Source organism: Rhipicephalus sanguineus, chromosome 11 (assembly GCF_013339695.2).
Source record: "Rhipicephalus sanguineus isolate Rsan-2018 chromosome 11, BIME_Rsan_1.4, whole genome shotgun sequence".
NCBI lineage: Eukaryota > Metazoa > Arthropoda > Arachnida > Ixodida > Ixodidae > Rhipicephalus > Rhipicephalus sanguineus.
Window position 1 is genome coordinate 90,169,352 of NC_051186.1, and position 15,714 is coordinate 90,185,065.

The 15,714-nt window shown below is 46.8% G+C and overlaps 1 protein-coding gene across 1 annotated transcript in view; it reads right to left on the reverse strand.

Annotated features, from left to right (window-relative positions):
• Window positions 1-1,979: 1,979 nt before the first annotated feature.
• The window catches only part of LOC119373735 (uncharacterized), a 45,228-nt gene continuing 31,493 nt past the window's right edge, over window positions 1,980-15,714 (reverse strand). The window contains exon 5 of the mRNA XM_037643800.2: window positions 1,980-2,249. Coding sequence (XP_037499728.1) covers window positions 2,107-2,249 — 143 coding nt within the window. The 3' untranslated portion in view covers window positions 1,980-2,106. The remainder of the gene's footprint in view (window positions 2,250-15,714) is intronic.

The window sequence follows — 15,714 nt, forward strand, 5'->3', positions numbered from 1 at the left end:
CTTGTTACGGACTACGACTACTACTACTGCTACTACTACGACGACGACGACTACGAGGGACGAAGGGGTGCCGCCTTAAGGAGCTTCGCCCCTAAAACTGTCTTCTGGACTATTCTTCCACATGCCCTGTGGGCTCATACTGAGTGGCACCTTGCAACCACCATCAAAAGAGGAGGGGCTGAGCGTCCGGAGAGTGCAGGTTGCGCACACGTACAAACAGTTCTCACATACACAACGACATGTGAAACGGAGGCGTCCATTCATGCCAGTGCGACGGCGGCGCGCTATCGGGTGCCACACCTGTGGCGTTCCTCGATCACCGAATGCTCTTGGAAAACGAGCTGCGGGGTAAGTGCTCTGTTGAGGCTCCCGCCGGACCTACAGGATCATGCGTTGCAGGTTGTGCCATACTGTGACAAAGACCGCACGTGCAGGCACATTGTCTGCTATGTCGTCTAACCTCTAACCTCCGACGTCGAGTATGTCGGAGGTTAGAGAAGCTACGCAACGCAGGTATCTCGTTTTCTTCGGCGTGATGTGCCGTAGTAGAAAACATGGCCCTGCTTGCGTAAATTGAATTCGGCAACTCTTGAGCCCAAAATATAGCAGCTGAAGCGCCGGGTATAGCATGCATTTTTCAAAACGTTTCATGATTTCTGACGCAGCTTGGTTCAGCATCGGTAAAACATACGCATGCTTCAGCTCCACAGCCAAGAGTGGACTCTCATTTTCTTGCAAGTAAAAGAAGCCTTCGTCAAGCGAGGTGACAAAAGCACACATATTTTGGGCTCGTGACCTGCCCACAATGTAGATGCGATGGTTGTTGTGCGGGCTAACCATTCTACCGAAAAGACAGTGAATGTTCCACCTCAAGTTCCGTTCAGGACTTGGAGGATATAGAAGCTTCACTCTTCAAAGTACAACGCAGTAGTGTCAGCAGACTGCATTGGCATTCCTTTTTATCGGCTTGCTATGCTTCGCTTCCCGGTGGTCATCTAAACCATGCTGTGAGAGAAGGAACGTCTGTGCGCATGACACTGAAGGCGTCTACTGTACATAGAGTTGAGAAGTAGCCACGGTGCGTCTGCCAGCTACGTAGGTGTAACCTGTGTTGGTGAGGTGGCTGAATTATAGCTCACCACTTTCAAATAGTCTGGTAACTTTCAGCCTTTAACTAGTTATGTAATCTTCATAGCGTGAACCCTGCTGGGATTCTACGCTTCTGGCGTGCAATAATACGTCTGCTAACGCGACTATTTGCCGGCACGGCCTCGCCACGGTGGTCTAATGGTTATGGCACTCGATTGCTGACCCGAAGGTCTCGGGATCGAATCCCGGCCGCGGCGGCTGCATTTTCGATGGAGGCGAGAATGTTTGAGGCCCGTGTACTTAGATTTAGGTGCACGTTAAAGAACCCCAGGTGGTCGAAATTTCCGGAGCCTTCCACTACGGCGTCTCTAATAATCATATCGTGGTTTTGGGAAGTTAAACACTAGATATTATTATCCTTGCCCGGCATGATGATTGTATAGGGCGTTTTCCGAAGCAGCTTCGAGCACTGGCATGGTTCTGTAAAGTAATACTTTGCTCCCCCGCAGAACGGTGGGGTTATATCCCGACTTCAACCCCGACATTGCGCCAACGCCGACATGGCATTTTTAAAGACATGGGCTCTCTAATGTTGTTAGGTTAAAACAGTGTTTTTCTGTTATTTTTCGAGACCTTCATTCTATGCAATTTTGTATCGTTGACTTGTTACTGCCAATTACACATTTGTATTCGCATATATTGTGCATATTTGTAAATGACCCCACTACAGCCTTCTGCGAAGGGGCGATACAGTGCGTCCTCTTAATTTACATTCACTCAAATATTGAAATAAAGTTGAAACTTGAAATATGTTTGTCGTGGTGATGGGACAGGTCTGTGACTCTCGGGTGGATAAGACTGCCAGGAGGCTCAGAACACAACGTTTTCACCTTCGTAGCTGTAACTCTTTATTTGAGCCGCATGAAATGATTATAATTGGTCGTAATACCAAACTATCGCATTTTGTCCCGTGAATCTTGCCACTCGGTATTTAAAGCTACAAATTTTTACGATTCTTCAGTGCTGGCTGATGGTTTGACAAGTATTGTTATAAAGGGTAGTAACATTCCTTCTTTCCGACAGCTGCTCAAACATTTCAATACAGCTTGAGTTTGGATGTGCAACTTCGGATTGTTTTACCCGCATGTCATAGTAGCTTCCTGGAACGAAAAAAAGAAAACGTGCATGTGCGTCTTCAATTGCAAGTGTTTCGGTGGCTCAGCGGTTTATGCATTTCTAAAACGATTGGGCAGCTTCGATACTAACCACGCAGACGACGTTTTAAAGGGGACCCATGGAAAATCCCGCTCACTTAGGTGTGAATAACTATAAGTGTATTTGTGCAATCGTTTATTGCGCAGCGTCCCATTACGTATGCCGTATTTTATAGGTACCTGAAACATCCGGTACCTGTTTCACAAATAACCGCTGTCATGAAGGCACCTTCAAAAAGCTTTTGCGTCGATCCAATTTTTCACGAAATATTTTCCAAAACTAACTGCTTTCTGCTGCTTTCTAATGAAAAAAAAAATACTCAGCAATTCTCTCGCTTAACACGGCAGTCCACTACTTTACTTTGCGCAAGTCAGGCGCTTTCATTCAGCTACTTCATTGCACAAATACAGTAAAAAATCGCTAATTCAACCGCCATACGTACTATTTAATGGCATCAAACTCTTCTTAATTCGGTCATAGTTGGCCGCAACCTACTTAATTCGGACGATCAGGACGCAATTGTGCAACTCAAAGGAGCCAAAATGGCGTCCGCGAAAAACCGAAAGAGCCGCGGGCCTTCAGAAGGCGTGGTCGCCATACACAGTCGTACCACAATCTCGTTGTTGGCGAACAATATTTCAGCGTCTCGGCAAACTTGTTTCGTTTTCGATTTTACTCGGCGCATGTGCCAACTGTAGCGATGCATTCGCTACATAGTGATGGATGAACGATCAGTTGCTGGTCATTTTTTCGCGCTAAGAAATTATCGTTACGTGTTTGTGGTGGTGTTGGTGGTCGCGGTACGTAATAAGGGATGGGTTGAAAACAGGTATCTGTTTAAGACACGTGGGTTTTGAGAGGCAGTCACATTGTGAACGAAGCCGCAAATGACGGAAATTGCTGCTTTTACACTGCTGTTATACACAATAAGTGCTGGATTTACGTATTCACGAAGAAAATGAAAACGCATTGATGAAAAGACACTTGTATAATGTTTTCTTGATACTTTCGATAATTCGGCGTTCGGTTAATTCGGAGTTCGGTTCCGAAAAATCCGAATTAACGAGCTTGTACTGTATATTGAAATTTAGGAATAACGTACCTTAAAACGCATCATTTGTATCAATTGCCGCTTACCCAAGTTTCGAAACTCTGTAAGTACGTAGAGTTTTTCTGATGTCCAAGAAGTCGACTCATTTGGATATCACGCTTGCGTTTCATTATGAAAAAGCCGGTACACCTACTTTCGTGTTTAGGCGTTACTCTATGGAGTAGCAAGGACACTAGTGACAGTGCCGTTGGCATGCTTTAAAAAAATGACTTCGTATATTAATCGAAATCACGATCGCGACTCCTAATAGACGATTCTGCAGTGTAGCTTCGTTGCCTCGAAAATTACAAGCAGCGCCCTTTCAACATCTTCCTTTTTTAATGGTGCAAATAAACGTAAATATTTGACACCTTTCAAGATGCGAAGAACCAAAAATTCTACATAAAACAAATCCAAGCTTCAATATAATGATAGCAATGCGTTTTTATTATTTCAATGCCCTTAAAACAGGCCCAGATAATGTGCACAAGCAACAGCGGCGTCAGTGAAAAACCTTCTTTGCGGACTGGAAATGTAATAGCTCATTGGCTATTTATTCTGATCGCAACAACTGCCCTTTTCCTTCTGTGTTTGTGGCACATGACTGCGTGGAAAATATCAGGGTAATTAATATAGAAGGCTAATTTCAATGTTGTCGATTTTTAAAGCGACACATTAAGATACTGAAATTATTTTTTCCCTGAATGTTCTTCTCGCAATGCATGCGGTACCGACAAGCGCCACTTCCCGACACAATCTCGTCGCATTAAAGGTGACGCTAAGCGAAGCCCTCAAGTGCTTATTTCCTCTGTCCTTAAGTAATGCCGCTTGACATATTGAACTGCTTCCGAGCAAGAACACGTACAACACGGATATCGTTTCTGCAGTAAAGGCGACTTAAGCGTTTTGTGTGGAGTTATAACAAACTGTAGCACCGAGATATGTTTAGTATACCTTGATGTTCAAAGGAAATAGACACGTCAAGAACAGACGCTGACACACACCCTGCTATAATATCAAATGAAGTGATTTGAGAGGTACGGAATTATAACGACGCGCTCATGTGAGCTGCCATATTCTCTGGTTAAAAACGCCGCCATAAGCGACGTGCACGAAAATTGACAAGCACACTGTGTTAGGAAGAGGAGCCCTTACGTAAAGTACCTCATTCTACCTTCAGACTTGCTCCATCATTTATGTTATCGGCAGCCCAAAGTTTTGTACCTATGGAACCTCTGGGATAGGGCAGTTGCTACAGCGTCAGAATCAAAGGAATCGTCAGGGTGACAACAGGCAGAGAGAAAGGTGAACGCTTTAAGGGGACACTAAAGAGCAAAACGATTTTTCTCATATTAGTAAAGTACTGCTTTTACGATACCAAAAACATAACGCTTGCTGCGAGAAGACGCTTAGTAAGCGAGAAAACGGGCAAAAACAAAATGTGGGTGGCGACACCACATGGACGTAGCCAAGGGGGGGGGGGGGGGGGTTGAACCCCCCCCCCTCGAAATGTTTCAGTTTTGCTTGCGTATATATACACGCACGCATACAAACGGACGCACGAACATACGTAAAGTATGGTTGAACCTCCCCGAAAAAAAATTTCTGGCTGCGCCCCTGCGACGCCACCTTGAAGTTTCCGCACCATTCCCGGTGACGTCACATTTTTTTACGGCGCCTACTAGGGACTACGTAGTTCCTAATCGGTAAAAATTAAGTACATTGTCCTGTGAGGGGGCCATAGACTTAACATACCAAGTTTGGGGTAATTTCGTTGAGCCAATCGCACCAAAATACGATAAATACACTTAAAAATCCGTAACGTCACGCGGGAGATTTCGGCGCGAAATTTAAAAATGAATCTTTGAACTTGATTTTCCCTTCTATTAATAAATCATGATGGCGAAATTAACGACATTAAAGGTTTAAGGGCACAATTTATTGATCTAAACCTGGTTCATTTTTTCTCTTTAGTATCCATTTAAGCGGCCGCACATGCGGACGCACATTCGGGGTCCACTTAATAAGAATTGCTGTTTTTTAACGTCCCAAAACAGAGATATGAATATGAAGGACGGCGTAGTGGAGGGCTCCGGAAGTTGCGACCACGTGGGATTCTTTATGGTGCATCTAAATTCAGGCCTCAATCACCTTTTGCCCACCGAAAATGCGGCCGCCGCGGCGGGGTTTTATGACTTTCGAGCGTTTTTAACCTGTAAACTACCACGACGATTCCAGGGTCCAGTTAAACTACATTTTTTGAAGCAGGCAGGTTCGTGGTTAGGCGATGTTAGTGAATCTCGGAGTAAATCGACTGAAGTACGCCTCTGAAAGCTGAGCCGTTGTAATTGCTAAGCGAGGTTGGCTGATTGTTTCTACTGCGGCCGTTTCCGCTGGATTAGGTCGCATGCCTTATTTCTCCTCCAGGTGGCCTAAAACGAGCGCTTAACTCTCTCACAAATGACACTTAATTGAGTTTAGTACCAAACGTGCTTTGCTCAGGCAATCTAACGCAAGAACGAGGTCAGTGTTTTGCCCACGGAACATGCACCGCAAAATCGCTCCAACGTCCAAATAACTCATGCAGACTTCTCATTTCAAACCAAGCAAAATGTTTTACATGAAGCGCTCAAAATTTAGAAGCACATTACAAAGCCCGAACGGCACCACATCCAATTCGATAAGGCAATTTGGTGTGATAAATACCGTTTTTTAGGAGCGAAGCTTCTTAGGCCCGCATCTCACCGTCGCCCTTGAAACTCCCTTCTCTTAAAGGGCCCCTCACCAGGCCACATAGCAAATTTTAGTTAGACGCTGGAAGTTGTTGTGTGCCGATTGAAGAGCAGTATGCTGCAAGAATTTTTCAAATCAGTTCATTACGAGTCGAGAAAAACATTAATTTGTAGCGGCGCGAAACCATGACGGGAGAAGGCGAGCTTCAAACCCTTGCCACTCGCCCCGTGTAGCCTTCGCAAGCCAAATCCCTTCCCTGCCCTCTTCACTCGACACATACGTATGAACACGTCATGCGCATGCATGGTCACGTACGCATGACGTGCCCGAGCCAGCCCGAGCACGCGAGTGGCGTTGCACGGCCGCTACATTTTTTTTTATGTAGCGGCCATGGGCGTTTTGTCGGCGTTCTCTGTGGTGTACTGCCTATTTCTGCGGGACGGGCATGAAAGTTGAGACATTTGTACGGGCACGAGAGTGGCGGTATCATGAGCCAGTGCCGCACTTAACGTCTACTTGGACGCGGTAGAATAAACGAGCATAATGAATGCTGGAACGCGCCAGAACATTACTTTCGTTTCCAGGGCTGGCGTCTGCTCGATGCGCTAACCGCTTGGACACGAAAGCATACGAAAGGGAGGCACATTAGCCCCGCATCTCGCTGCAATTCACGAAAAAAAAATGAAAAAGACGCACACGTTTCCTTTGTGTGTCTCATTATTTCTCTCAAGTTTTATTAATCTATTCAAGCAACAAATTACACAAACTGCACATGTCGTGTCAAATAATTATCGCAGCGTCACCTGCTACTGTTGGCGACGTCAGAGCACAGTTGGCTACGTAGAGGAGCGACGTCACAGCACTACCATCTACGTAGGGCCATTTTCTCATGTACGTCATCCCCTCATTCTCTAAAGCGCGCGCCCGCGAGAGGAAGGGCAAGCAGCGTTCACCTTGAAATTTGACCCATTTCCGCGGCGCGTAGCGTTGCAAATTTTGGCAGACGTGATCGTGAACGCCCAGTGTATGAATTGCGCTCGTTAGCTCAAAATTGTCAAACCTGGTGAGGGGCCCTTTAAGCATCGCTTTGGTTTGCAGTGGCTGATAATTTAAGAGTAAATGTTTAGGCCTTGAGCGATTTGGTTCTAGCGCACCAAAAATTCCAGGTTATAAGAAATAAGCTCTGTGCACAAGTGGTTATAATGGTCGCCTTCACTTTCACCACCTTTATCGTCGATTGTGAAATAACAAGCATCATTCTAGCACACTACGGGCGCTTTGTCGAAGGTAGTAACAGACGCTCTCCCCACCAGGCGCCGGCGCCAAAAGACAATGACCGCGCGCGGCGTTCCGTCGCCGCCGTCGAAGCTCCCCACCACATCACCCCTTGCCCTCCTCTCCTACCGGTCCTTCCTCTCCCTGCGCTGCGCGCGCAGCACTCAATCGCTCAGTCGTTCCCACCACCGAGCGCAGCAGACGCTCTCCCTGCCCACTCCCCACCACCCTATCGTCTTCATGAAAGCGAGCAGCGAGATCAGGCCCATAGTCGTTTGCTTCCCATTTTTAGGGAGCTTCACTCATCGGTTGTATTCGTACACGGAACAGCTGCTAGTTCCTTTTTTTCAAGTCTGCCTTGTGCATGGGGATCCGGCATTACACTGACCTGAAATAGACTGACGAAAATTAAGAGGTTCAGGAAAGGCAATCCATTGCATCATCGTTACAGGGAAGGGGTATACGTCTTTTTACAGCAGAGCTGTGATGGTGGAGGTTTGCCGTGTTTCGTAGATAGAAAATTATCATCATCATGAACTGGCACACCCTCGCTTCATTGTCTTCATCTTTGTCCTTTTATTCCTCTTCTGATTCGCTTCAAACACGATCGCAGATTTGTGGCGCGTGGGATGCAATAGCTCTGATGGGGAGAGAACTAATACAGAGAGAGAGAGAGAGAGAGAAAGGAACTATTAGAAAGAATGAGAGAAATGTTTGGCGACAAGGATTTATGCCGAGGCGAGATTGGAAACCGCGTACCCAAGATCCGAAGGCAAGCATCGTAACAACTCGGCTATCTAGGCACGCTAGCACAGGATAACATAGCCTTATATAGTATAGTATAGCAAGGGGGTGGGAAAAGTAGGTGAGGTGAGGATGAGGGATATGAGGAGCGAAGAGAGTCAATCATAGAAAGAAATAGAAAGAGCGTAACAGAGAGAAAGAAAGAGAACAATGACAGAATTAAATATAGATATTGTATAATATAGTATAGCAAAGTGGTGGGAAAGGGAAGTGTGGGTGAGGAGAAGAAAAGGAGCAGATGAGAGAGCGAAACATATAGACAGAAATAGAAGGAAATAGAGATAGACATATACTGAGACAGAAGGAGATAGAAAGAAAGACGAAGTGACAGATGGAGAGAAAGGAATAACGATAGGAGTGTGATTTGCTGGGGCAGTTGGAACAATTTCAAACACGAGCACAAGAAAGGAAACGCAGAGGACAACGCTGGACTTACAACTGAAGTTTATTAAAAAACGGATTTCCCTAGGACGCCACCACGCATGCGTAAAAAGCACCATCATGTCAACATCCTATCTAGAACGCACCCCCACCCCCTCTTTCTTTATCTTAACCGGACCTTAACACGTGTGCTTCATGGAAATTATAGATTCTCAAGGTAATGAAATGCTTTATCAGTTATCAGCACCGAAGGTTCATCATCATCATCATCAGCCTGTCTACGCCCACTGCAGGGCAAAGGCCTCTCCCATGTTCCGCCAATCAACTCGGTCCTGTGCTTTCTGCTGTCACGTTATACCTGCAAACTTCTTAATCTCATCTACCCACCTAATTTTTTGTCTTCCCCTCACGCGTTTGCCATCTCTTGGAATCCAGTCAGTTACCCTTAATGACCACCGGTTATCCTGCCGACGTGCTACGTGGCCGGCCCATATCCATTTCTTCTTCTTAATTTCAACTATGATATCCTTAACCCCCGTTTGTTCCCTGACCCACTCTGCTCTCTTCCTGTCTCTTAAGGTTACACCTATCATTTTCCTTTCCATCGCTCGCTGCGTCGTCCTCAATTTAAGTTGAACCCTCTTTGTAAGTCTCCAGGTTTCTGCTCCGTAGGTAAGTACCGGTAAGATGCAGCTGTTATATACCTTCCTCTTGAGAGATAGTGGTAGACTACCATTCATGATTTGATAGTGCTTGCCGAATGAGCCCCATCACATCCTTATTCTCCTAGTTATTTCACTCTCATGGTTCGGCTCCGCGGTTACTACCTGTCCTAAGTAGACGTACTCCTTTACAACTTCCAGCGTCTCGCCACCTATCGCAAAGCGCTGTTCTCTGCCAAGATTGTTCCACATTACTTTAGTTTTATGCATATTAATTTTCAGACCTACTCTTCTACTTTCCGTATCCAGTTCAGTAATCATGAGCTGTAATTCGTCTCCCGCGTTACTCATCAATGCAATGTCATCAGCGAATCGCAGGTTACTGAGATACTCTCCATTAACTCTTATCCCTAATTCTTCCCAATCTAGGGCCCTGAAAACCTCCTGTAAACACGCGGTGAATAGCATTGGAGAGATCGTGTCTCCCTGTCGTACGCCCTTCTTTATTGGGATTCTGTCGCTTTCTTTATGAAGGACTATAGTGGCTGTGGATGCGCTGTAGATGTCTTCCATTATGTTTATATAGGCTTCGTCGATGCCCTGATTCCGCAGTGCTTGCATGACTGCTGATGTCTCCACCGAATCAAATGCCTTCTCGTAATCTATGAAGGCTATGTATAGGGGTTGGTTGTATTCCGCGCATTTCTCTATCACCTGATTGATAGTATGAATATGGTCTATTGTTGAGAAGCCTGTACGAAATCCTGCCTGGTCCCTTGGTTGATTAAACTCTAATGTCCTATTAATTCTGTTAGCAATTACTTTTGTGAATAGCTAGAACCGAAGGTTCACTGACACATAATTCAGCGCCCAACTTCCTGATGTGGAAAGCTTCGCATATTTCTCTTTCCAGTCTATTGCGTTCCCTCCCCACAATCGAGACACTCTCAAAATGGGGTGTGCATCCACACCTCTTGCAATGCAAGGGCAAGTGCCCTCCTGTGCCAGTTGGTAGCAGATTGCGATTTTCCCGCATGCGGTCGTTGATGCAACGGCCTGTCTAGCACGCGTAGGAGCGACCGCATGAGAGAGGTATCTAATACACTACAGACGTCATGCATTTTGTGAAAACGGTAGGGTGCTTTTTCCCACATCCCCTGCTTGCGTCCTTGTTCCCTCCTGTGATACGTGTTTGAAATTGCTGGAACCCTTCACCACTCATCAAATAACGAGAGAAACTGCGAGAAAAAGAAGTAATAGAGAGAGAGAGAAAGAACCAAATTGAAATAAACACGGACAAAAATTACAAATCGTGCAAGCATGCCCTTGTGCAGAATAGTACAGTTAAGAGTCAAAAAGGGCGGGGGTGGGGAGGATAAAGGGCTAGCCTAGCCAACACTAATCAGGTACCAGCAGCTCCGCTGTGACCCAGCCTCGCGCGACTTAGCGCAAGCTTGACTTTTCCTTTTTGGGTGATTGCGTTGGGCCGGCGGTAGTCAACGCAAAATCATCGTGTGTTATCTTTCCTCTTGACTAGAATGACTGGGGCTGCCCACTAACTGCATGGTTTTTAATCACATCTTTCTTTGGCAATTGCGAATCTTGTTCATTGATCACCTTGCACTCCGATGGTGATACACGGTATGGCTTTTGTCGGAGAGGTCGATTATCCAATATCTATGCTATGCTACGCACGAAAGGGATGGAAGGATCGCGGAACTTCTCCATGGGAAGATTAGAACACCTCGGGACATTTTCGCAGGATACTCGCCAGTTCAGGATGTTCGTTAATGTTGAGCGACTTCTTTATCAGGCGATTTTCAAGTTTCGATGGCGTGAACATTCATTATCGAAATGTGCTTCATCCAGCTAATCGCGGTCCCCTGCAAGCTCGGCAAGAGACAATACCTGATGTTGACGATTCGCCACAAGTTTAATACCCTACGGCAGTATCGTACGTTCACGGGAAGGGTTCAATGTTGAGAAGTCAGTACGCCCGTGAACAACTGAAAAGTACAGTAGCGTATCATAACATTATTCTTAATGCAGCTGGGATCAACTGCCTCTACACTAGCGTCAACTCTTGTGCCGGTGGTGGGGAACAGGCGACTTTTAAAACACTTGGCAGACAACGGTGGCATAATTATATCTACGGATAGGCAAAGGACACTTTCATGACACGGTGGGTGTTGCATAAGCGGATCTGGAGCGCACGAATCTAGAGTAATCTATCCCCTACGGCTATTGACATTGGCAACGCACCGCTTGAGAAAGTCGAGGCCCACGTTTACGTCAAGCGTATCATGAGGGAGAAATGCAAAGACCGCGCTACATGTTTGATCACCAAAATAAACGTACACAAGGAACAAACACACTAGCTGGATATAACGCCTCTGCACCCGCTCAGCGGAGCATATCTGCACGGTCCTAGCAAAATACTACTTTTGTCGAAGAAAGCCTTTCAACGCAAGATTCATTACAGAAATGGTTGCTCATGTGCCCATAATGGCTTTTATGGGACTTAGGGGCAGAGGAGCCACCGCACAGGCGCTATCTGTACGCCCACACACACGCAGACACGTACCTCATTCCTAAGTAGACAGTTTGACGAAGGTATTTTTCTCTAAATCGAAGACTGCCCAGCGGCCTCACTTCTAATGGCCAGGCCGACAAGACTGCCGTAGAGGACGAGACGCTGGTGACCATTTACGGGAAAGGCGAGCGGCGGAGTCCAGGTGCGATTGGAGGCCGCAGACCGGTTTGGCGGCGTCCACGGGATCTCGTTACAAGTGCTTGCTATGATTATGCACGCATGTGGAACGCGAGACTGGTCAGATGCCATCGATCGGTCGTACCTCGGCGGCTGGCGGCAACTGCACTACCTCGCAATGTGGCCCTGGACGCCGCACTTGTAGCGCACTGTTACAGGATGTTCTAGAAAATGCTGATTGTAGCACTCATGTTCCCTGCGATACATTAATGGTGCAGGTCGGGTCTTCTACATGGCCCTCTCACATTCTGTAGCACTCAGGTGTGAAGGCTCGTCTAACTGAATGCCGCGGCTCAACATGCTGTTCTAGTCCCAGCCATAACCTGCTGTTGTGGTCACAGCGTGGTCCCAGCCCCCCGGCCCGCCCTGTGCACGAGGGCGGGGACGAAGGCGTTGCCAATACCGCTGTCCAAGCGTAAATGCGTCCTAACGTACCTGCGGGGTTCTTGGTTCAGTGAAGTCCGTGATCATAGCAACGGTAAAAGAGGAGCTACTGGCTCTGAGTAGTGTAAAATTAGAATGTTGGATGGGGGGGGGATGTCGCAAACCAGTTCGTCGTGTCGCCCTGGTTCTGCTCGCTAGTTCGCCGGATAGTAGCAGCAATTTAGTGAGCGAACTGACACTCGGCGCTGACGACGGGTAAATGGTTTACATGTGGATAAAATTAATGGGAAAGCGACCGCCCCTGTAGCTCAATCTGTAGAGCATCGGATGCATTATTCGAATATCGTAGATTCGGCCCCTGCATGTGGCAACTTGATTTTTCATCCGCTATATTTCCTTTCCATTTACGTCATAATTACCGTTCTACAGTTCAAATCTACAAATAACGCCCCCTATGCATTCCTTATGTTCACTCTGTTTCATCACGTTCTGTCTCACAAAGAAACGAGCCGTCGATCAATCCCCCTTCTTTCGCTCAAATGTACGACAGTGACATGAAACACAGACGATGGACGTTAGGTATTTCCTTTCTTCAAGAAAGTTGTGAATCTCTTCTGTAATTCACTTGAGGAGATGTCCGACCCTGTTTTCTTCGGACCTCCGCCGGTGTATTGCACAGCTTCAATTTTCCCTTTAGATTGTGTAAGTCTCTCCCGGAGTTCGAGCTCTTTTGGCCAGTGTCCTCTCCATGCGTTTCTTTGCGGCGTCAGAGTCGAAAATAGACGTCTTCATTTCCCCCCAAAAAAACGGCTCCAAGGTTGTTAAAGGGATACTGAACAAAATTTTTGCCGCCGATATTTTCATCGTAATTGAAAACTTCGGTTCCGAAATTCGTTTACACAACTTTGTTTTCACGCATAAAGTAGAGAACGATAATGATTTCGACGCGCTTCTGACGAACTACAGCGTGGAGCAGCCGTTTCGTGAACGAAAGGGGGTGACGCTTAACGTACCTGTCAACGGTCGTACCAACTCTGCCCGACGACGCCCACGTCCCTGAAGCCACTCCGCCCCCACTACATTTCCTGGGTCCAGTCTGAACGGTGCTGACAAAGAACAATGCTTCTGGGTGGCGCACGTCCCAGCGTCTTTGTTAAGGTGGGATGTAAAATAAAGGTACGGTTAGGAAACTAGCAGGACACGAAAGTGCTTTTGCCGCGGAGACGCTTGACGTAAGCCGGCGTTATGTAGCTCCACGTGGGCGGATGTACAGCCGCCGCTCGTTCACAATGCTCTAAAATTATAGCCGACTCTTGAAAATATGTGAAATAAACTCAGTCTATTGGAACAATCCGACTGTAATTTCTATGTCACTTTTTTATCATTTTTTTTTCAGTATCGCTTTATGGACTACCGTGGTTTTCATACCACATAAGGGAAGTTTCCGTGAGCAATACCTCCATATTTTCCAGCTTGGCGATGCAGTTCCAATGGCGTTATTCGGTGACTAGATAATGCGTTAGCCGCTCGTTCATATTTTCTCCTGCTCTTGCTGCGAACGAACGTGGATCCTTGTAGGGATGCGTAGGTGCAATCAGCGTCCACCTATCGTGGTTCAGTCTTGTCCATTGCTCTGGGACATGATGAATGTTGACGGCTAGTGCCGGGCATGGCAGCTACTCTGGCGATGTTAAAATGACTGCTGATTTATCGTACGTCGATGTCGTGTACCTGGCCCTTATATCAGTCCGTGACGTCAACCAAATAGTTTATTCAAAGGCGACGCAGCGGTAGACTCAATGGTATTCATCTACCCCACACTCAGGTGCCGCTGAGATTGTTTGTCTGTTTGTTTGTTGGCGTCCTCAAAACTATGGCACATACAGACTCTGGGGGATTAGCCAAGACTGTGCATGGTAACGTTTCGATGATATCTTCGGGAATTTTTATTAGGTAGGAAGTTAAAATAAAAAAGATAGAAATAAAAAAAACAACTACTAATATATCGTTAAGGAGACACGGCAGAAGGGTGTATCTACAATATTTACAAAAGCGCAGTGATCAGGGTGACAACAACCAAGATGGCGAAACAGGAACCAACCCGTTGTCCTCTTCTTACCTTATAGCATTACCCTCCGGCGTCAAAAGCGCCGACTCCGTCCACCCGAGCGACGTCGGTAGTGAGATTGTTCAATATAAACATGCAACGCCGGGCTCCGGTGCGTGATATGGCTTCACACGGACAACGTAAACGATGTAGGCCGGGGGTTGAGTCGGCGAGGACAATGACAATGGTTCTATTTCATTACGTCACGTCGTTGACATGGTGGCATGCATGGTATGGTCCGGTGTAAGGGAACAGAAGCTTTTCAGAAAGCCCAACACAGCGTGCTGGTGAACAAAGGAGGACAGGAGATCCAGGAAAAAAGTGGGTGTTTGTGTGATGGCTAGAATAACGAGATGTCTGGCCTACTTGAGACTTGGTTAGTCGAACGCGCGCATTTTGACGTGCATGATCAGCGCGGAACAGATTCAGTAGGGGTGTACGTGGAAGGAGGCATCAACATGTCCGTATGTGCCGGTGAGGTTCAGCCGAATTATAGAAAAAAAAAAGGTGAATAACTACCCGTATCTTGCCCTGACGTGCTATACGCGAATGTGACAAAAGGCAATGCTGTATCCCCATCTTGGTGGTCCGTTAATTCGTTCCGTCAAGCCATTCGTCTGTAGATGGCAAGTCGTGGTTAGCTTATGTTTGGTCGAGTGAGACACAAAAGGATGTTGAGGAAAAGTCGGTAACTATCCGTTAAGAGCTGCCACACTGCCCTGTGATGAACGATGACGTTGTGGAGCAAGAAGCCTGCTACGTCGGTGGTGTAGCTGGTTAGAAGTGGGCGAGTAATTGCTACCCACGTGTAGTAGTTTGCGGAAACCGCGATCCATCTATTTCCCTAGACAGAAGTAGGAAACGGACCAAGCACGTCCAGGCCAACACGATGAAACGGCCCATAAGAACGTCGAGTGGCTCACAACGGGCAGCGGGCGGGAGTGTTGACTTCTTCCGGCGCTGACAGCCGCATCCGCCGGTGCCTTTCCCGTCACCCAGTATTATTTTGCTGTACGTACTCAGGGAGTTCGGCTCGCCGCCATCGCTTCGGAGCCACTTGATGTTGAGCTAATTGTTGTTTTCTTCGTTTTTCGTGGGCCAGTGGTGAGTAGAGAGGTTTACCCAATTTCTGTGACACATATTCGTTTATGATTATGACAGTTGTTTTGTTTATCGGACATGAAATGATTTGCTAAACAGCTTC